The 23,718-nt window shown below is 42.3% G+C and overlaps 1 protein-coding gene across 1 annotated transcript in view; it reads left to right on the forward strand.

The window, feature by feature from the left end:
• Window positions 1–764: 764 nt before the first annotated feature.
• The window catches only part of AQP1 (aquaporin 1 (Colton blood group)), a 43,006-nt gene continuing 20,052 nt past the window's right edge, over window positions 765–23,718 (forward strand). Inside the window, exons 1-2 of the mRNA XM_089533706.1 lie at window positions 765–865; window positions 2,112–2,630. Coding sequence (XP_089389832.1) covers window positions 2,241–2,630 — 390 coding nt within the window. The 5' untranslated portion in view covers window positions 765–865; window positions 2,112–2,240. The remainder of the gene's footprint in view (window positions 866–2,111; window positions 2,631–23,718) is intronic.

A 23,718-nucleotide genomic window follows, 5' to 3' on the forward strand; every position in this document is an offset into this window, starting at 1 on the left:
TGTGTGAATCTGCTGTAGCATTTTCTCTAGTTTAAAGGACCTATCCAAGGTGCTAATCCCTTTACCAAATTGGGTTTAGCACTTTGGATACCTTCTTTAAACTTGGAGTAAAGCCCGGAGTGGATTTACATCCCACTGAGATGAGAGGCACCAGCCACTATGACCTGTGATCCAAAAGGTAGCAGTTTCTCAGTGGTGATAGGGAAACATTCTGCACACTTTGATAAGCACTCACTTCTTTCTGTGTCCAAAGACTCTCTGCCATGGCTAAGTTCCATTTGTCAACCCTGTATTGGAAACTACCAGTGAAAGGTGGTGTAGAAATGTGTGTGCGCGTCTGCCTTCAAGCTGCCTGTCTACTTATGATGTCACTATGAATGCCATGGGTTTTTCTTAGGTAAGGAATCTTCAGAGGTGGTTTTGCCAGTTCCTTTCTCTGAAATATAGCAAACAGCACCTACTAACTACTAATTTATTTTCACTTCCAAGATCAGACAGGGCATGATGCTTTTAGGGTATTTAGACTCTTGTATAACCAAACTTCCTCAAAATAAAATAAAATAATTTGATCTCAGCTCATCCAACCTTTTTGTTGTCTGTCTTTCTAGGTGACTGTTGGACTTGTCTTGGAGGTGGCTATATGGGAGATCATTTCAAGACTGTTGCTGAGACTCATGAGACTGTGTGAAGGCATGTCAGGAAACACCCAAAAAGCATAAAAACAGGCTGTTTGTACAGAAGGCATTGTAGATAAGGCTTGTGTTGTGAAGGCACACAGCACAGCAGATAACCAAAGCTACCCCTGAGTTTGTTCAATGTCTGTCTGGGAGACTAATCGTGCAATCCTGTACCCGTCCCTTCAGAAGTAAGTGCCACCGAACTCAATGAGATTTGTTCCCTGGTAATGGTGTTTCAGGATTCAGCCACCCATTCTTCTGTTTTCCTTGGGTCTCTGCAGGTAGAAAGTGAGCTATCACAAAAATAAATCTTGTCCTGGGGTTAGAGTTGTCAAAATGTTTTGTCTAAAAGAAAAAGCATGGTGAAGTACTCAAGAAAGATACATGAAGATGCTCATGTGGACAGCTGGAGACACAACAGAGGCCTGGTAGTGTCAGAAAAATAAAAATTAGACTACAATCCTGTACCTTTTCCTGGGAGCAAGCCTTTCCATATTTAATGGGACTTGGTTTTAAGTAGGCATGTGTAGGACTGTTCTATATTTGAAAAACAGTACAGTTCTTATAGACATGAATGGGTGTAGAGATTCCTTATAGTGAATACTAGCTGAAAAATCTAAACTAAAAGTTATTCTCCTTTACTTTTTGCAGCCTCAAAGCATTTTCTTTCTAATGGTGTCTGGTGGTGGTGGTGGTGTGCCTTGAAGTCATTTTTGACTTATGGTGACACTAAGTCGAATCTATCATGAGGTTTTCTTGCTGAGATGTGTTCATAGGGGGTTTGCCATTATTTTCCTCTGGGGCTGAGAGAGCGTGATTTTCCCCAGATCACCTAAGGGGTTTCCATGGCCAAGTGGAGATTTGAATCGCAGTCTCCTGGAGTTCTAGTCTAACTTCCAAACCACTCCACCACACCTGCTCCCTTTCAAATAGCACTTCCACTTATTGAATGTGCAACTCCTCTCCATTCACTGAAAGGAAGAATAAACAGCCCACAAGCCTGTCAAGAGAATCAGTTAGAACAATCCAGATGGGTGGGTGTAAAGGGGGGGGGACTCTTCCAAAAGCTTTCTTTCAGCTTAATTTTGCTGCTGCTGGAAAGGGAAGGAAAGGAGGATGCTAGCAATGCCACCGGCAAATACTCTTCTCGGTCACTCTTCCTAAGGGAGGATTTCTTTAAAAGCCTTTGAGAAGGGCAATACAGCAGCAGCGATCAGAGTTTTCAAAGGAAGAGAGAGGAGTGGTGCTGTCAGGGAGGGGGAAGCCAGTGAAGGAGGGGAAAATAAAAAAAATCGGCAGGCAAGGAATAGTGCCTTACATCAGTCTAACAGTCAGCACCTCCATGTTCTTTCCTCCCTCTGTACAACACCCCTTTCCCTCCTCCAGACCACCCAAAGCCCTATAAATAATTGGAGCTCTCCCTTGCTTCCTCAGACTCCTTCCTTCCAGCAAGGAAGCCTATTGAGTTGACAAGTGGTAGAGGAGCAAAAAGAGAGAGAGAGAGACTGAGGAGAAGAGGACTGAGGAAGAAGGAGAAGGAGGAGAAAGAGAACATCAGCCAAGATGGCCAGCGAATTCAAGACGAAAATGTTCTGGAGGGCAGTGGTGGCTGAGTTTTTTGCCATGAGCCTCTTCATCTTCATTAGCATCGGCTCGGCCTTGGGCTTCCAGTTCCCCGTCTCAGAAAACGGGACCTCGACACGCGTGCAAGACAACGTCAAAGTCTCCTTGGCTTTTGGGGTGTCCATTGCCACCATGGCCCAGAGCGTGGGCCACATCAGCGGGGCCCATTTGAACCCGGCGGTCACCCTAGGCCTTTTGCTCAGCTGCCAGATCAGCATCTTACGAGCCGTCATGTACATGATTGCCCAGTGCCTGGGTGCCGTGGTTGCCACTGCCATTCTTTCGGGCATCACTTCTTCTTTGCCAGACAACACCCTCGGGCTCAATGCGGTAAGTTTGTCTCCTCTGTCTCTCTTGGTGTCTTTGCAAAAAACTTGACTCCGATAACTATTGACTTGCAGCCCTCAAACGTGATGATGGTGTTAATGAAGATCATCTGCTCCAATTAACCCAGAGCATTGCCTTTAGTACATTTAGGCAGAAAATCCATCCTTTCCACCATCACTTTCATTAAAGTTAAATCCAAAGCCTCCTCTATAGAGAGAGCAGAAGCTGTGTGCTCCCTTTCGTCTCATGTTCAAATTGTGCCACGGCAAAGGGGGTACCCAAATTTCAAGGAGGCTATCACTGCTGTTTTTCCCCAGCCAGGCTTCTGTACTTTTAACAAAAGCATGACCAAGAAAGATTCATCCAGTGCTGTGTGTTCGAGGTCAGTGCCAAAGAAAACAGGACTGTGGTGTCATTTAAAGGTTTTCTAGAAGAAGGGAAGGTGTCACTTGTAACTAGGGAGTAACTAAGGAAGGAGAAATTACCATGGCTTAAAAGGGCCCTTTTGACAAGTGTTCTAAGCAGAGGAATCATAGAGTTGGAAGAGACCACAAGGGTCATCTAATCCAAACCCATTCTGCCATGCAGAATGCTAGGGACCTTGGAAAGAGCATGGAAAGAAAAATTTAGGATCTATGGAGGATTTCCATGTTTTAAACAGCAGGCACATGAGTGGTGAAAAGCTGTCTAACAGGAGCAGGAATTGAACAGGCAGTAACCTCCCCTTTTCTCTAGGAAAGAACATCACCTGTTGATTTTCTGCCTTTGAGTTCACAAAGGCACAGGATCAGAAAGAGGGGAGTCATTTTAGCAAGTGCTTCAGAAGGCTTTTGACTGAAGCAACTCATTACCATTACACTTTGGGAGAACTAATTCTAGAAAGGCTAAGAAATTTATGTATTTGCATACTTGATTCTTAATGTGGCAAACATTGGTCTTTTATGGTGCCACAGCCACCCCCCCCCCCACTTCTGCAGGCTAATTTATTATGGCAAAAGCTTTAGTATGTGCAAGTTTGTTCCACAACAAATTAGTCTTTAAGGTGCCATGAGATCCTTTCTTGGTCTCAGACACTGGAGATCATTCTCATCGATCTAGCCCACATGTGAACTGTGGTTATCAGTGGGTTGCAGCACTGCATCATCAGCTCCTGTCTTCTCTAGCTATTTACTATGCATGAATGAAATGCAAAACTCTCTAAATCCTTTCCGCTACCAGTTTGTTGGGGGGCATATTCACAGTGCAAAATTATGGCACTTTGATGGCATTTTGTTTGATTTGGCTCCATCCTGTGGAATCCTGGGATTTGTAATTTGGTGAGATATTTGGCAGGCACTAAGGTAAAGGTAAATTGTTGTTTGGGGGAGTTGGCCACTGCTTTGGGGCACAGTATTCCAAATCCTCCATCAAACTACAAATCCCAACATTCCACAGAATTGTGCCATGGGTGGTAAAGTGGCCCCAGCTGACTGTACTTGTGCACTGTGGATACACTCTGCTTAACAGAATGCAAAATCCAAAATACTCCAAAATCCATAATTCTCCACATGGTGGCTGAGATAGTGACACTTTTGTTTGCTGGTGGTTCAGTGTACACAAACTTTGTTTCATGCACAAAATTGTTTTAAAAATATTGTGTATACAATTACCCTCAGGCTATGTGTTTAAGGTGTATATGAAACATAAATGAATGCCATGTTTAGTCTTGGTTCCTATCTCCAAGATATCTCATTATGTATATGTAAATATTCCAAAATCTGGAGATGAAAAAAAATCCAAAATCCAAAACACTTCTGGTCCCAAGCATTTCAGATAAGAGACACTCAACCTGTACTTGGATGCACTACTAGACCTTTGCAAGAGCACTGAAGGGAGAATCACACTAGATCCATCTTGCCCTAACTCAGGGGACAAAAAGAAGAACTTGCTTCTTCCAGTACTATGTCTTTGTGTGTTTCTACAAGTGGTGCCTGCAACAAAATGTTGCAGCATACCCTCACCCCAAAACAGAAGTACTAAATCTCAGAGTTCAGTTAGCTTTGCCTTCAAGTTGTTACACTACAGCTTTGCCCTCAAGATGTTATACTACAACTCCCAGCAGCCCTAGCCAACATAGCTATTGGTGAGGAATTCTGGGGGGTCCTGGAGTTTAACAAAATTTGTCATAATTTTGTGTGTGTTTTCCATGAGTATTCAGAAGTCTTAGGCACCAAGGGATTACTAAGTATCCTCAATCCTTATAAAGCAGGTGGAGAGTGCCTGGAGTTTGCTTTCCTTTGAGAACTTTTTTTTTTTTTAAAAAACACAAACAATTTTAATTTTGCAAACTGAGCTTTCTTCTGCCTCCCTCTGACTATCTGACTATTCCAACGGCTTTGTCTTGGCCATGCCACACCCATGTTAGCCATGAAAGGGAGAGATGGGGTGTAGCCACACATCACAATTATAGCCATGTGATGCCACTTTAACTGCCAGGGCTTTATTCTTGGAATCATGGGATCTGTAGAGTGCTGCAGTGGTTAGAATTTGCAACCGAAGAGCTCTGATGCTATAGTTTAGGGGAATGTATGAAAAAATGGTAAGTCCCTCCCCAAACTACATATCCCAACATTCCATTGGCTGGTGCAGGTGCCACGGCAGATAAAGTGAGATCAAACTGCTGTCATGGTGGAGTGTTCATATGCCCATGGTTTGGATCTTTGGGTTCTCTTTTGCAACACCTGTAAATCCTCTGCAGATTCAAATGAGCACGAAAACCCACTTGCATACCCTAATGTTTTTTTAGCTAGGGTTGGCATTGCTATGACCCGCAAGAGGGGGCATGTAGATCCCTGGACTGGATCCAGTTTAGTCTCCTGCAATTTGGCTGGCAGAAGTTACTTTTTCTGTTCCTTCCATCCCCAAAATGCTGCACTAAAGGATGGAAGAGCTATTGTACACAGGGCAGGGAGGAGCAATCCCCCCAAATCAGACACTGGCACCTTCCAGGATCCAAACTTACTTGTAGCAGATCTAGATTCCAACTCAGTTTTCATCCTGACTTGGCAACATGGCATTTTGGAATTATACTTCCTAGAATCCCCCAGCATCTGGAAGTTGCAGTCACCCAAAATGACAAGTTTTGCAAGCTCTGGGCCATGGGTTGCAATTCAAAGCTCTAAATTTATCCTGATGTCCATCAGGGGTCTGCCACATATTTGTTTTTCCTCCATTCTCTTGGCTGGTGGAAGATGACTGAGGTTGATGCATTCATTGCATGGAGTTTTCCCACCCATGGAAGATGTAGTACATCTGATGAGGTCTGTTGTGGAAGAGTCTGGTCATTCATGGAAAGGGGCACAGAAACCAATCTAACTCTGCCCACTTGAACAACAAAACCAGAAGGCATGAGTGAGATTATTTGCATAGTCACACTAAAATAAAAGTCTGAATAATCCCTAGGTTTCGGCAGTGGACAAGAGTGTGTTTGCACAGTTAAAACTAGTGTGCCAATTTTGCCTGTTTCTTGAGAAGTGAGATCCGGCCTCACCAATCCATGCCTTGGTTACATCCTGGTTGGATTTCTGTAATGCACTCTATGTGGGGCTGCCCTTAAACATTGTTTGTAGACTTTAGCAGGTACAAAATGATGCAGATAGACTGCTGACTGGGCTTGTTATAGAAAGCATATAACTGCTTTGCTGAAACAGCTTCACTGGCTACCAGTCTGTTTCCGGGCACAATTCAGTGTGGATTTTGACCTATAAAGCCCAATACTTCTTAAGTCCAGACTATATGCAACCCAGGGTCTCCCCATATGAGCCTCTCAGAGTCTTACAATCTTTGTAGGAAGATTTTCTCTCCATCCCACAACCCTCCAAGGCTCAGCAGGTGGGGACACAGGAGATATCTTCTTGGTGCCTGCTCCTAGCCTTTGAAACTCCTTCCCAAGGGAAGTTTGATCCACTACCTCTCTGTTGTCTTTTTGCAGGCAGGCAAAGGTCTTTTTGTTTAAGCTGGTCTTCAGCCCTGGCTGACCAGGGTGGAGCAGTGTGTAACTGGGTGTGCTGTTGTAATATGCACTGTGTATTTTAAGCGTTTTAATCGTTTTACATTTTTAATATAAAAAATGTGTCCCTTGAAGTCATTTTTGACTTAAGGAGACCCCAAGGCAAACCTATCCTGGGATTTTCTTGGCAAGAGTTGTTCAGAGGACATTTGCCATTGCCTTCCCCTGAGGCTGAGAGCATGTGACTTTCCCAAGGGCACCCAAGGGGTTTCATGCCCAAGTGGGGAATCGAACTTTGGTCTCCAGAGTTGCAGTCCAGTGTTCAAACCATTATGCCATGCTGATTCTCACAGTCATTTAAACAGGTTGCTTTTTTGAAACCAGAAGTAGACCTCTAGCAACTTCTTGTTTTACAGTTTTTTGTTTGGGGGTACTTTGGATAGTTTGTATGGGTCCCAAAGCAAAAAATGGAGCCCCAGACATACCCCACTCCCCACCCTTGCCTTAACTACTAATGTCACTTGAAAGGAGAAAGACACAGGATCCTTATATAGTCCTGGCATCTTCCTTTTCCCCTCTGCAGAGGTTTTTTTAAAAAAGTAACTTTATGGAAAAACTGTAGGGAAGAGTGAAATCCCCTTTCCCTCTTGGCCTTTGTTTTGCTCAACTAGATTCTTCTGTAGGTTGTTGTAGGTTAAAATTACTACAAAACCAGAGACCATGGAGCACCACTTAATGTGTAGCTTAGAAACATCTTCACAAAATTTCAGTGTCTGATCGCGGTGGCTGTTTCTCTTCAACCCGCTGGCTTTTGTCCAGAGTGCCATCACAGAACCATGGGTTCAGATCTTTAAACATTTACTCTCCCTTCAACAAGGGCCTTATCTGTTGCGACTGCAAGGCCATAACTGTCTAGTTGGTGTTGCTGGAAAGCCTGATGGAGGGCACGCAGGCAAAAGAGGGAGGCTGGGGTCTAATCTGCACTGCATAAAATAATGCACTTTGACAATGCTTTAACTGCCATGGTTCAGTGCTATGGAATACTGAGACCTGTGATTTTTTTTAAATTTATTTTTTATTAGACTTACAAAAACAGACATACATGACATAAACCATTTAAATCACAGAAACAATCTCTCATATCAAATGTTTTACCTTCAAAAAATAAAAAATAAAAATGTTATCTTCGTAAACAATCCTCTCTCGAGTTCCTCCTTTCTCTTATCTCTCTTATCCTTCACTCCTCTAAACCTTTCATCCATTCTTGCTTCCTCTTCACTCCATAAACTTTCTTCACTTGCACTTATGAGACCTGTGATTTTTGTGAGATATTTAGCCTTCGATGTGGGAGAGCTCTGGTGCAACAACAAAGTACAAATCTCAGGATTCCATAGCATGGAGCCATGCCAGTTAAAGCAGTGTCAAAGTATATTAATTCTACAGTGTGGCAACAACATGGGTCTACTTGAAGGTACTTAAAAATAACATACCCATTGTGATATATGTTGTATGTTTCTTTAAGTCTTACATCCTCTCTCTTCATTCACCTGTTCTGTGTTACTGTGTTCCTATAAATCATTATGTGATCTTGGGAGTTGTTTGGAATGAGACTGACTTTGTGTGTGAGTATTCTGAAGCTCCAGCGTTCCAGAAGATACTGGTGGGATACAGACCTCCCGCCGGCGCCATTTGCTCCGCGCGGGAGCTGCAGCAGCCAAACCGCACGGCTCCCGCGCGGAGCAAAAAAGAAGCTCCATTTCGGAGCTTCTTTTTGCGGTGCCTTTATGACGTCGCGAGGTGCTGCTGGCGCATTCGCGACATCATAGGCGCTGCGACACGTCTGGACGCTATGCGTCCAGTACGTAAACATGGCGGCCCCCATGTGGAAGGGGCGCCGCCATGTGGTACGTATTCTATACGTACTAGGGTTAGGGGGTGCGGAAGCACCGCCCCTTCCTAACCCTAGTACGTATAGAATACGTACTATATGGCGGTTTGTATCCCGCCACTGTCTTTTGAATAAAATGTATTTATCTGTTTGAGAAACTTGTTGGAGCATTCTTCACAACATTACATGGTGTCAGAAGTATGTTATATTTGAGCGTTATTTGTTTTGGAGTTGCTTATGGAAAAGCAAAGATTCTGTTGATACTTTTGTCACAGACATACGAGGCAAAGCAAAAAACTGTGATTTTGGTTCTATGACAAATGAGATGATAAGAGACAAAATTGTTTTCAGTGCACCGGCGCAGATGAAGGAAAGCCTTTTAAAGCAGTCTGACCTTACATTAGAGAAGGCATTGGAATTGTGCTGTTTGGCTGAAGTGACCACAGCTCGGTTGCAGACCATGGTATGTTCTGGCAAACAACAACAGGAAGTGTGAGGAACACATCAAGATTTTGAAGAAATACCAGTTCAAACGCTTGGACATAAGACGTTTGCCTCTGATAAGAAACAGGCTCCTGTTGGATGTATATTATGTGGAAGATGCGGAACTGAACATAGACCATACAAGTGTCCTGCATTTGGGAAACTATGTCATAAGTGTGTGTGTGTGGGCAGGGGGGGAGATCATTTTGTTAAGCTGTGTAGGCTTATGAGGACAAATGAGAGTGGAAGACAAGAAGGACATCAAGTTCATAATTTGGACTTGCAAACTTTATTTATAGGACTTCTATCTCATGATATTGCTGAACCTGTGCTGGCAAATCAAACCCCAGGATGGTACGCAGATGTAACCTTGAAAGGGTTAGCAGTAAAGTTTAAACTAGATACAGGGGCTGAGGCAAATGTTCTGCCATCAAAAATACTAAATGCTCTGCCAGGAAAAAATGAATTAGTTAAAAGTGAAGTCGTTCTTGTAGCTTATGGCGGAGCTCAGATAAAGCCTCTTGGTACGATTGTCCTGGAAGGGCGCACTAAAAATGGAAAAGCCAATAAGTCAACACTTCCATTGTTGGCTAGGGTGGCGTGTGAGACTTTAAATTTAGTGCGTCGAGTTGATGATATAGGCCCGGTTAATTTTACATCATGTGAACAATTAGTTACAGCATATTCAGATGTGTTTGATGGACTTGGGGAATTTGAAGGTCCTCATCATATACACATTGATCAAACTCTCCCTCCTGTGATACATGGCTGTAGAAAGATACCTATTGCAATCTTGGATAGGTTAAAGGAGGCTCTAAGTCAAATGCAAGCAACAGGAGTGGTGTCTAGGGTTGAAGGTCCCACAGACTGGGTGAACAGTTTGGTTGTGACAGAAAAGAAAAATGGATATTTACGTATATGCCTTGATCCTCGTGATTTAAATAAAGCAGTTTGTAGGCAACATTATACCATTCCTACAATAGAGGAGGTATTAGCTAGGTTAGCAGGAATGAGATTTTTTACCATCATAGATGAAAAAGATGGTTATTGGCAGGTGAAGTTAGATGAAGCCTCAGCCCATTTGTGTACATTCAATACACCATGGGGAAGATATTGTTTTAATCGTCTGCCATTTGGGCTTAAGTCTTCTAGCGAGGTATTCCAGCAAAAGAATGAAGAAACTTTTGGGCATATAAAAGGAGTGTATATGATTGCTGATGATATGATAATAGCAGGAAAAACTTCTGAGGAACATGATCAGATTTTACAGCAGGTAATGGAGACAGCAAGGGCCAAAAACATCAGGTTTAACAAGGAAAAGATTCAGTTTAAAATTGATTCTGTGAAATACATGGGACATATAGTGACAGCTGAAGGTGTTAAGGCTGATGATGAAAAGATAAAAGCAATTCGAGAAATGCCCCCTCCGCAAGATAGACAGGATGTTCTTAGATGTTTAGGTATTGTTCAATATTTGGCAAAATTTATTCCACAAGAGTCAGAGCTTACAGCACCTTTAAGGGCGTTACTGAAGAAGAATGTAATTTTTCAGTGGATACCTGAACATCAGGCTGCATTTGAAAGGGTCAAACAACAACTGTGTCAGGCATCAGTGCTTCAATATTTTGATGTTGAAAAGCCAGTAATTGTTCAAGCCAATGCGTCAAAAATGGATTAGGTGCTTGTTTGATGCAAGATGATAAGCCAGTATTTTATGCATCCAGATCTCTTAGTCAGGCAGAACAAAATTATGCTCAAATAGAGAAGGAATTGTTAGGTGTGTTGTATGCAATGAAGAAATTCCATCAATATGTCTTTGGTAAGGAAGTATTAGTTCAGTCTGATCATAAACCACTAGAAGTAATTTTCAAAAAGCCAATTGGTGGTGCTCCTGCTCGTTTACAGCATATGTTATTACAACTTCAAATGTACCAACTCAACGTAGTTTATACTCCAGGGAAGTATATGTATTTAGCTGACACATTGTCTAGGGCTACTGTAGATCCTCCTAGCAATGATGAACAACAAGTAGAGGGGGAAAGAGTGATACATGAGTTGAGTACGATAGCAATGCATCTAGCAGGGGTTGCAGCTATAAAGGAGGCAACTGCGAAGGATGAACAGCTTCAGGTAGTGGTCACTTTTACAACACAGGACTGGCCACAATATTACAGAGAGGTACCCTCAACAGCGAAGCCATTCTGGTCAGTGAATACCCTCTTCCGATATGAAGAGGGTATTCTCTATGAAGGAGAAAGGGTTGTTATTCCATTTGCCTAAAGGCAAGAAATGCTATCTCAGTTGCATGAATCCCATCAAGGTATTCAGAGGACTAAAGCAAGAGCAAAAGGCCTTATGTATTGGCCTGGTATGGGCAAGGATATTGAAGTATGTATTGGGAATTGTTCTGTTTGTGCATATTATGCATCAAGGAATCAAAAGGAACCACTTATACCTCATGAGATACCTGAGCTACCCTGGGAAAAAGTGGGTATGGATATTTTTGAGCATAAATCATGTGCATTCCTTCTGGTGGTGGATTATTACTCAAAATATCCAGAAGTTGTAAGCATTCCAGATAAGACAGCACGGACAATAATATCAAGATTAAAAGCTATATTTGTGCGACATGGCATTCCTAAAATCGTAATGAGTGATAATATGCCTTTCGCTAGCCGTGAGTTTCAACAGTTTGCTCGGGAATGGTGTTTTCAGCAGTGTTTTAGTAGCTCAGGATACCCCCAGTCTAATGGAATGGCAGAAAGAATGATACAGTCTATTAAACAACTGATTAAGAAGGCAGAAGACTCAAAAAGAGATCCATACTTGGCACTGTTAGAATATGGAAACACTCCTGTTACTGGAATGTTATATTCACCAGCACAAATGCTGATGAACAGAGTATTAAGGACTAAAGTCCCAGTAACTAAGGATGTGTTATCTCCAGAAGTCCCTAGTGGTGTAGGAGATTGTCTCAAAAGAGCTCAGGAGAAACAGAAATATTATTATGATCAAACTGCAAAGTCCCTTAAACCTCTGCAAGAAGGAGATCGTGTATGGGTTGAAGAGAGGGAGGGTGGTCTGCTGCAACCGTCATAGAAAAGTGTAGGCAACCCCGAACATATTGGGTTGCATCTGAGGATGGACATAAGTATAGACGCATAGGCGTAAATTGCAATGCTGGGGAAGGGTTGCCAATAGTCATGTGGAAGTGAGTCAGGATGTTTATCAAGGTGACCAAGATAATTGTCAAGGTACAAGTGTTTCTCAGATAAAAGAAAGGTCCCCCATACATGTAACATCCTATGAGAGAAAGGTATTCTTACCTGAGAGATATGTACCATCATGAGTGAAATTTCCTTTTTTTTATGATGTTGTGAAGATTGCAATTTTATTACTAATGTATGATTCTTATGAATTTTTAATGATCTTAATATTGTAGTTGTTTATAATTCTTCTTTTTCTGAAAGAAGAGGGATGTGATATATGTTGTATGTTCCTTTAAGTCTTACATCCTCTCTCTTCATTCATCTGTTCTGTGTTACTGTGTTCCTATAAATCATTATGTGATCTTGGGAGTGGTGGCAGTTGTTTGGAATGAGACTGACTTTGTATGTGAGTATTCTGAAGCTCCAGCGTTCCAGAAGATACTGTATTTTGAATAAAATATATTTCTCAGTTTGAGAAACTTGATGGAGCATTCTTCACAACATTACACCCATGATGACCTCAGCAGTGGATGGGAGAGGCCTTATTTTCCCTCCACATGCTGTGATCACAGTCCTTTTTCATGACAGTTATTTACAAGAGAAGTATATCAATTATTTCCACCCAATAATGTAATGTTCACCTTCATACGCTAGAGAGCTACTGTCTGCCAATCAGTGTGTTACAGAGACGTTACCCATCTGTTGTTCAATTAAAACTTTAAATTGCCATTTTTTTCCAAAAAGAAGTTTTATCAGATGTTAAGCCATCCTGACAGGTGTAAAAAAATGGATTGCAAGCTAGGAAATTATTTAAGTGCACCATTAAGCGAGCAGAGGAATAAGTATGCAGATGGAACAATGGTCTGATTCAGTATCAAGCTGCCTCTTCTGCTCGCAATGAATCAGAGTCACAGGCAATGCCTTTGCAGATGTATGCGCCAATGTACCTGGAAAAACAGGCATGAGAAACTTGCAAGCATGGGGAAGGGTAGCTTGGAAAAGTTTCTGTTGCTGACTATAACAAAACATAAATGAGTGAGTTTCATTTGGAGCAAATTAAGCCTGGACTATCCCTAGAAGCCAAGGTGATTGAACTGAGGTTGTTGTACTTTGGACATATCATGGAGCTTGTTGCTTGGCATTTTAAGTCGGCTGCAGCCGGAACATGGGATGGAGGTGGATATTGTCGCACACTAAATCACCACTGAATTGCCAGCCACCATCAGCCCTGGTCGAAGCCACACTCCGCCAGCACTTTTTAAAAGTCAGAAAGCTTCTGGCTGGGACCTGGGCTGATGGCGGCCGGCAATTCAGCATCACTTTAATGTACAATAATCCCTGCCTCCATCCTGCGACCCGGCTGCAGCTTGGGAGGCTTGAGCTGATTGAAAACGCCAAGCGCTAAGTTCCCATGAGATGATGTGGCTCATTGGAAATAATATTTGGTAGTGTTTGGTAATAATATTTGGTAAGGAGGAAGGCTGCAGGAAAAGAGGGAAACCATACTACAGGAGGGTTAATTCAATTGAAGAATCCATGGGCCTCAGTTTGCAAGACCCAAGGAGGACAATTGGCGACTAGGGCTCTTGGAGGTGTCTCATCTATAAGTCAAAGTTGGTTCAAAGGCAACTAACAACAGCAAAAGCCAGCATCTGTCATACAATGACAGCATTATACTGACAAACATATGGAAAAGGTACAAGATTTCAGTGTTGAACTAGGACTCTGACAATCAGGATTCAAATCCCTGCTCGGCCATGAAACCCTTGGGCAAGTCATATGTTCTTAGCATCAAGGGAAGGCAGTGGCAAGCCTCCTCTGAATAAATCTTGCAAACAAAACCTCATATTAGGTTCACCTTAGGTTTGCCATATGTCAGAAATGACTAGAAGACCCACAACAGCAGCAGCAACAAGATTTTAACTTACAGGGCGCAGTAGAAATCAGTGGCTGGCCCATTCACCCAGGTATGTCTACACTGTAGAAATAATGCAGTTGGCACCACTTTAATTGCCACGAATCCATTCTACAGACTCCTGGGATTTGTCATTTTCTGAGGCATCAGCAGTCTTGCGGAGTGAAGCTAAAGACCTTGTAAAACTACAAATCTCAAGATAGGGCTGCGGCATTTAAAGTGGTGCATTATTTCTACAGTATAGATGCACTCCCAGAGGCTGGCAAAGTCTCTGTTTTGGATTACATCTCCTAGAATTCTCCAACTACTGGTCATTCCAAAAATAGCAGCTTTGCTAAGCTCTGCTTCCCCAGATCTTTGGGGTCTGCTGTATATCCTTATGAATATCCTCTATGTTTCCCATGGCTTCCAATATCACTAAACAGCTGGGCATATCCAAAACAGGGCCTGCTGGAGCTGCATTTTAAAATAATAATTTAAAACTTTTTTTTAAAAAAAAATATATTTTAATTTAATTATTAAAAAAACACCGGGGGCCTTTCCTTTCTCCTCCCACTGAGTCTCACTCCACTCACGCTATTTCTTCAGCATTTTACTGGCAAATGCCATAGCCCATTTCTGCCAAAAAGCAGATTTTGAGGAGCAGTGGTGTCACCTCCCTTAATGTTTCCCTTGGTGCGCTCTGCTCCCCCGCACCTCATAAATGATGTTACTGAGCCAAAGCCTTAAACATAAAATCAAAACAGGTATTTAAAATCAGTTGATTTCAGGATGCCTATTTCACAAAGTTTCTGTGCTGTATTTTTAAATCATTGTTATCTTTTAAAAAGATTTTGCACTTTAAAAAATTAATGGTGTCTTAATAGGGTAACTTGTTTGTGGTTAACTTTTGATCACCTCATTTTTAAGCCTTATCTTGTTTTAGCCTTGATGCAAGTCACCTTAGGTCCCATGTTGGGAGAAAGGCAGTGGATTAATAAAAGAAAATAATAAAATAATCAGTAAACAAAAGAGAATGTGCAGAGTGCACTGGGATTTCTGCACAAAGTGCAAGGATGATGTAGCATAGGTACAGGAATCATCCTGCTTTCTGGCTGGTGTTGGAGCACAGTTCCCAGCATTCTACACCACTGGATACCTTCCAACATTTCACAGATGCAAACTGGGACATGTGTGGCCAAGCAACATCAGAATGTGGCCAAGATGGCAGAAATGATTAATAAAGAGAAACACACAATCTAGGAGATGCTGCAGCGGTTTGCTTTTGCCTGAGCCTAATGGGAAGGGCAAGATCCCACCTCCTCCTCTCCTCTCGCCCCCCCTCCTGAGTTCGTTGTGTGCAGATTTCTTATGCAATTTCAGCTCTTTTTGCATTAATGGAGGTAAACTGAGGACAAAGGGGAAATTGGGAGAAGGAGAGAGAAACTGGGACATTTTAAAAGCAGTTGAAAAATGGGATGACAGAGGATTAATGAAGACTATTCCTGCCAAATACAGACCGTTGGAGGGTATTCATTGCTGGCAAGGATTACTGGGAGATGCAGTCCTACCATTATCTGAAGAAACTCATTGACCCCATCCATGACCTGAAATTACACCCCTTTGAGAAATGAGCATCTGGTCAGCCAACTTCAGGCTGAGAGTCTACTACACTGGAAGAAAATCCAGAGACTGGCTGAAAAGGAAAGATGGCTATGATCTGGGTTTAACGTTTAAGCTGGCTGCCATCCCATTCATTTGAAACAGGGCAGGATTGGCCTCTAAATTGGAATGCTGGTTCATTCCTTCTGAAACCACCTCCTAACCCACGCAGCAGAAAAATAGAGCACAGGGGCTCTGACGCCAAGTGGTGTAGCAGCCTCCTGGAAACAGCTGAAGTGAGTAACAACAGCTATTAAAGATGTGTGGTCTGGTTTCCAAGGGTGTTGGGGAATGGCTTCCCCAGACTGCACTCTGCCTTGTCATTATAAACCATGCTCTGGGTTTCCTCTGGAATGAGACAGCTCTGGAAAGTAAAAAAGTTGCCGGCGGCTGCGTGCGAAGGAATTGTTTTCCCCGGCCATCTCGATTCATTACCACTGCTCATGTAGGGTTGCCATTTGTCCCGGGAAACCTGGAAAATCCCAGATAAGGCTAAAAAATGTCTTTGCCAGTTGGGCCAGTTGAAGCAGTAAATCCTGGATTTCAACTTCATTGCAGGTCAATAGGTAGATTAAAATCAAGCAGTGGTGATGAATATGCAAGAAAACTGATCCTGGTGGGAGTGATCCTGTCCAGCTATGGGAGACTTGAATATAACAGCCCTATGCTCATGTGACAACCCTATGCTCATGTAACTTCAACTACTACTACTACTGATACTGCTACTATTATCATTTACTACTGATATCTGAAATCCTGTTGGGGACTTATGTCTGCAGGAATTAGAACTGGGCAGTTCTGTAACATCCGTATTCAGCAAGGGGCTGCTGTCACATTATTCCATAGGGAAGCCAGCAAAGTGCCTGATGTGCATTGGGACTGATGTGCATCAGTTTTGTTGTGCATCAGGAACCCAGCTAGGGAGTGCTAATGGACATTGGAAGAGACTGATGGGCATCAGGACACTCTTGCTGGTGCCCTGTTACGTATCTTCACAATTCACTAACAGGCTTTTTAAGCACTTTTGCACATAGCTAAGTATAAGTAAAGTTACATAACGTAGACCATAATGGAGGATTCTGGCTATCATTATTTTGGTTTGTTTTTTTTTTTGTTTGTTTGTTTGTTTGTTTGTTTGTTTTTTTGCTCTGTTTGGATTAGAAGTAGAAAGACTATTCAAAAATGGTTGAAAGACATGTTTCTTAAGTGTCAGGAAACCGTGATGAGGAGAATCCTGGACCAATGGCAATGGGTGCATATACACAGCAGAAATATTGGGGACAAATGGTCATTGTCCACAATTGCTTCTGATGGCAATATGAAACCTCCAGTCCCTTCACCAAATCCTCATGAGATGATTACCATCTGAGTCCTGGAGTATGGCTAAACTATGTGTGACATAAAGATAACATGCATAGGTGTGTCTGTGTGTATTCCTTTTAAAAAATGGCAGCTTCACATCCTCTAATTCCACATTGGGAGTAAGGATGCATCTAACTGTAGAAATAATGCAGTTTGATGCCACTTTAACTGTCGTGGCACCATCCTACAGAATCCTTGGATTTGTAGATTTGTGAGACACCAGCACGCTTTGTCAGAGCAGACTAAAAGCTTTAAAATCCCATTTAATAGATAGGCACTCACATCTTAGGTGGTTCTTTTAAAGTTTGGAATAAAACCTAGAGCAGATTCTTTGCTTGACGTGCTAGCCAAACATTTCCGATGCATATGAAAGAGGGAGAATAATTTTTTCCACACCTCAATTGCAATTTGAATTCTTTCTAATTGACCCTGTCAGGAAAGTACTAGTGGTGCCAATAAGGAATTTCGTTCTTGGGGCAGATAGCAACATGTGAGCATGAAATTTGTTTGGAGTGTAATGCAAGGCAAGATCATTCATACCCCTTCCATCTTTGGTCCGGATAAAGAGGGTTTGTAGGTAAGACCCCACCCAAATGTGCAAATGTGAAAATGCATTTAATGCCATGCATCAGATGGTTGCAACTAGAATTTGTTTTGATTTTGACAAGCTCCCTCTTAAGTGTTGCCAACAGAAAAACCTTAACATGTGCTTTGAATTTCACTGTGGGCAAAAATTAACTGGCAATGTAAAAGAGGTGGAAGCAGAAGGCAAATCAGGCTGGATGGAGAGGACAGGGAAGTGATTTTGGGCATCTACATTATTTCTGCATGGAAGGATAGACAAGAACCTGAAGAAAGACAAGTCCCCTGGGGAGAGAAAATACATTCTCAACCCACAGCACAAAGGTTTCAGTGATATACCTGAATATTGAATTTTCAACTTGCATCCTTCTTCCCCTTTTCTCACCCTGCCTTCTCCCTGCCTTTCTCTGACTCTACTCCTCCAACCCACTCTATATTTATACTGCTTCTAACTATATTATTAACTGTCCCTGGAGCCTTAAAATTTCCACAGACGTTCTGGAAAATAAGACTATAAGAATTCCTGGCTTGGCTCAGGTTCAAGCTATCCAGCAAAGGCCATCAAGGAAGCCACCAAATAATATAGGATGGGGGTTAGCAAGTGCACACCAGCCTTTGACTGTTGAAGGTATACTGCCTCTGGCCAGGAAGGTTCTACTTTTCGTTCTTCTTTTGCACTTTATATATTTTTTTAAAAAATGTGTATAACAACACCCAGTATAGGATATATTGTTACATAATATAGATTTATTATGTAATCTGTAATTACGTGTACATTGTAGAACAAAATTTCTCTCCTGCTTCTTCACCCACCTATGATGGCATTCAAAAGAAGAGGATGCTGAAAGCATTAGCAATTATCAATTACAAAAACCAGAAGGTGCTGGAAAGTAAAGCTATGTATTTTGAGAGACAGAAAGTGTCTTAAAATATGAATTTATCTATCAGTTTGTAAATTCATCTCAACACTGGCTTGAACAGCAACAAAAATCCATCTTAATGCCTTTTGGAAATAAGCGAGTGGACTCAGGGCAGTAGAGATTGGTAGCTCAAATGCTGGTGGGAACGGTGAATCAGCTCTTGGATTGAGTTTTAAATTTAAAGGAGTTGTGCAAAGTGTTGGATTCTATCTCCCCAACAGGTTTGCCTCATTGGATAAGCGCTTTAAAGTTCACTTGTTGACACTGGACTTCAGTGTATATTACCTTCATTTTGGGGGATGCGGAGAATAGGTCAGCTGGCATTTTATATTGCAGTTAAGAATTTGCAACTTCAGTATGTTTAACCAGAAGAGAAGATTCAGAGGTGACATGATAGCCTCAAGTTGTTTTCTGCTGTTCCAGAGACTAGGTCATGAAGCAATGGAGGCAAACAGCAGGAAAGGAGATTCCACCTAAACATTAGAACAGCTTACTGACAATAGGAGCTGTTTGAAAGTGGAAGACGCTGCTCCTTCGGAGAGTGGTGAAGTCTCCTTCTTTGGAGGTTTTTAACAGAGGCTGGACAGCCATCTGTCAGGAGTGCTTTGATGGTGCCTTCCTGCATGGCAGAAGGGGATTGAACTGGATGGCCATTGGGATCTCTTCCAACTCTAGGATTCAGTGATCTGTGATTGTGCCATATTCACTAACACTGGAGCGTATCACATGCATGTTAATTCAGCTTACCTCTATCTGGTTTAAAATTTAATTCAGGAGGCATCCTGATGTTATCAGACAGTTTTTACTTCTCAGTTTGCCACCTGAATACAGCCTGGATCCATCCCCAATTCCAGAGCTGCTCCGGTGGCTATTTTCTTAACTTGGAAAACTTCCAGATCCAAAAAGAGCCACGATGAGTGGCTCTGGGGCAGGGATGGACCCAGGCTGTATTCGGGTGGCAAATTTGGCAGTAAAAACCATCTGATACCATCAGGACGCTACCCAAATTAAATTTTAAACCGGATAGATTTAAGATGATTTAACATGCATATGATAAGCTTTATTGTATAGTCACCATCATGACAGTATTGCCATGATTGTAAAAGCCCTGGTCCCCAAACGGAGGCTAGGAGTGCATCTACACTGTAGAAATAATGGTGCTTGACACCACTTTAACTGCTGTGGCTCCCATCCTACAAAATCTTGGGATTTGTTGTTTTGTGAAGCACCACCACTCTTCGGCAGAAAAGGCAAAAGACCTTGTAAAACTACAATTCCCAGGATACCATAGGATGGAGCTGCAGCATTTCAAGTGGTGTCAAACTGTAGTATTCCTACAGTGTAGATGCACATTGTAACGTTTGATAAAGTGGTAGGCAGTAGGAAAAGAAGGAGACTGCATTACAGGTGGATTGATTTGCCCGAGAAGCCATTGGCCTGAGTTTGCAAGACCCAACAGGGCTGTTGATGACCAGGGTTCCTGGATAGCTTTCATTCATGGTGTCACTGTATGTTGAAGCCAATTTGATGGTCGAAAAACAACAAAATATTTATCCCGATTGTGGCATCTTGTCTCAGTAACTTGATTAGTGAGATCAGCATGCTGGCTAAAGGTGCATGCATGTGTGCACACATACAGTGCTCTACTCACTTGCACGCTTTCCCTCTGACATATATTTGGATATAAAGGTAGGAGAAGAGAAAGGATCTCCATGGAAATGCATAGGGCACCAGCTGTTGTTTTCCACTGAAAGAAAAAAAAAGGGGGAGGAAGTTTACAAAGCCTAGAATGGATTTGTAGGAAAGAGAGGGTTATGGGAAACTAAACTCAGCATGGGGAAAAACAATGACATACTGGCTTGGAAGCTGATTTTGCTGTGATCTATGTCAGTAAAAACAAAACTGTCAGTACAGTTGAAGATGTCAGCAAAAAGATGCAAGTAGAAATAACCTAAGATCTTTCCTAAAGAAAAAGAAAACCCCTCAAACTGTGAATGTTGCTTTCCATTATCATGGCTTAGGCTGCGAGGGTGGTACAGAATGTTCATAAACATTCAGCTTCTGAGGATGAAGGCAATGTTCAGAAATCTTAAACATTTGTCACAAAAGGAAGTTTGCAGTGGGAGGGGGGGATTCTCGAATTGGATGTAGGAGCAGATTGAACTTTATGATAAGGGGTACCAAAGATTTGTGAGTGGAAGACACTAAATCCAAGACAGCCAAGAAGGCAGAAGGAGCAAAATGCTCATGTTATATTTGCATTTGTCAGTCAAAATGCAGTAAAGCAATGATAGAAAGTCTAGTCTTAATAGAATTTCCAAGGTGAAACATCATAATCAGATCATTTAAAATATTATGGATGGGTGCAGGAGTGCTTAGGCCAGGGGTGTCGGATCTGGGAGCTATTTTGCTTCCCCTGGGATCCTTCCAGGGCTGCACAAACCACCAAAAACACCTCCCAGCACCAGAAATGCTGCCATGTTTCTTGAATTCCCACCTGCTGCCTACAATGTTTGTCAAAAAAAAAAGAAGAAGAAGAAGAAGAAATTTGGCAGCTCTAGATCTCAGCAATGACTGTGACACAGTGGAATATGTTTCTCAGAGAGACTAGTTCAGCTTGGATCTGCAATGCCAACTAACCTTTGATTGAGATTTCCTGCATGGCAGGGGGTTGGACTGGATGGCCCTTGTGGTCTCTTCCAACTCTACAATTTTATGATTCTATGATTCTAACCTAAAGCCAAGCCATCTTGTATTTCATCTATCCCAAAGACTGGGAAAGTTACCTTTTGGATTACAGCTCCCAGAATCACCTGGCTACCATGGTCAATGGTTGTTCTGAGAATTTTAGACCAAAAATTAATGTTTCCAACATGTAATCTATTTGTAGTCTATGAGTGCATCTACACTAGAAATAATGCAGTTTAACATTTAAAGGTGCTATAGCTCCATCCTATGGAATCCTGGGGTTTCTAGTTTTACAAGGTCTTTAGCCTTTTCTACCAAAGAGTGCTGGTGCCTCACAAAACTTCAAATCCCTACACTTTTGTAGGACAGAACCAGGGCAGTTAAAGTGATGTCAAACTGCATTATTACTACAGTGTAAATGCACCCTCTGTCAGGTTCATGAGCATTCAGTAATATGCTGTTTGATCACCTCATCCATCTCAGTCTGCAGTTAAAAACAACAAGTGTGTCGTGTTTGCAGTCATTTTCTTCTATGCAATTTCCGTTTAGATAAGCATGTTGTGTACAAAAACTCATTATAAGTTTGCCTTAGGGTTGCCATAAGTTGGAGGCAACTTGAAGGCATGCAACAACAACAGTGTATTTTAAATATAATTTCCCCTGCTATATAGTAAGAATCACAGGATATTTTGGAAAATAGTATTATCCATAGGACTTTGAGTCTACATATTAGTTTGAAACTGTGAGTTCACTTGGTTCATTTAAACATGTGACTGTTGAAAAGATCACTAAATGGAGACTGTTGTACTTTGGACATATCTTGAGAAAACACGAATCATTGGAAAAGATGATGATGTAAATTTAAGTGGAAGACAGTAAGAAAAGAAGAAGACCACATTACAAAAGTGATAATGTGGTCTTATTCATTACTACATTCCAAACTCAGAGCCAAGTCCTGAATTTGCAAGACTTGAGCACAGCTGTTGATGGTGGAAGCTTTTGGAAGTCTCTCATTCATAGGGTCATCAAGTTCTTTCCAATTTATGGCAACCGTAAGACAAAACCTATCATCAGGGTTTTCTTGGCAAGACTTCTTCAGAAGAAGTTTGCCATTGCTTTCTTCTGAGGCTGAGAGAGTGTGACATGCCAAAGATCACTCAGAGGGTTTCCATGGCTGGCAGGGATTTTGATCTGGTCTCCTGGAGTCCTAACTGGTGACGGCTGGTTGGCTTCCCAGTCAATAGGATAGTGAATCTGCTCTGAATTTTAGACTGAAATTTAAAGGGACAGTTTAAGGTACTGAGCCCTATCTCCAAAGTTGTTCCAGTACCTTGGATAGGTCTTTTGGACTAAGTATGGACTAAACTCCTGAGTGGATTTGCTATTTAATGATATGGAAGCCATAGGCCACCACTATATGCTTTGAAGCCACAGGACTCTGTGGGAAATAATACAGCAAAGATTACCTTTTATTAGTACAGTCCGCCCTTTCCTTATATGGAAGATCCATTCTGGACCCCCCAGAATAAGGGGAATTTCATGTATGCTCAAGGCCCATTTAAATGAATGGGGCTCGTGCATGCAGTGGTGCAGCGGTGCACATGTGCCATGGGTGTGCACGCCATTATCCCTTCCAGGGCGTGCTCGCCCTTCTTCTAAATAAATAATAAAAATTTTATTTATATACCACCCTTCCATTGATCAGGGCGGTGAACAACATAATAAAAACAATACATACAATATACATATTAAAAACAACTTAAAAACCCCGGTCAGCCATCCATCTTGCCGATAACATAGGGAGGAAGGCCATCTGGGACTTCACTCGGGGAATGCAGTTCGAAATAGAAGGGTTTTTAAGTCCCTTCTAAACTGAGCCAGGGAGGTAGCCGAGTGGAGCTCTGTGGGCAGCGTGTTCCAAAGGGTCGGGGCAACGATGGAGTACGTCCTCCTCGTTGTAGAGGAGAGTTTGGCCCCTGGAACCCTAAGTAATTGCTGCCCAGAAGTTCTGAGGGTGCGGGGCGGAATGTATGGGGAGAGGCGGTCCTTCAGGTATCCTGGGCCCAAGCCATGTAAGGTGCACTGTAGCTAAGTCATTTCCCCTGACCAGTAGAGGACACATGATTTCTAGTTACCATAAATCTGGGATTCAAGTCAGGAACATCACTAGGGGGTGCAGGCGGTGCAGGGTGCACCGGGTGACACCTCAGATATTGGGCATCTGGTGCCCTTGTGGGTCTGGGCTGCCTACAGGGTCTCTTTGGCCAGGTGTTAAAGCAAGTTATTTCCCTTTCCCACCTGGCCAGAAGTTCCACCAAACCTGAAATGGCTGTTGAAGAGAGGAGGGAAGTATTTTAAAATGATCCACACCGGATGGCAAATATACTGACTCAAGGTTAAGATTTTCATGTCAAC

The sequence above is a fragment of the Sceloporus occidentalis genome, unplaced genomic scaffold (genome assembly GCF_023333645.1).
Source record: "Sceloporus occidentalis isolate IW3139 unplaced genomic scaffold, rSceOcc1.0.p SCAF_7, whole genome shotgun sequence".
Classification (NCBI taxonomy): domain Eukaryota; kingdom Metazoa; phylum Chordata; class Lepidosauria; order Squamata; family Phrynosomatidae; genus Sceloporus; species Sceloporus occidentalis.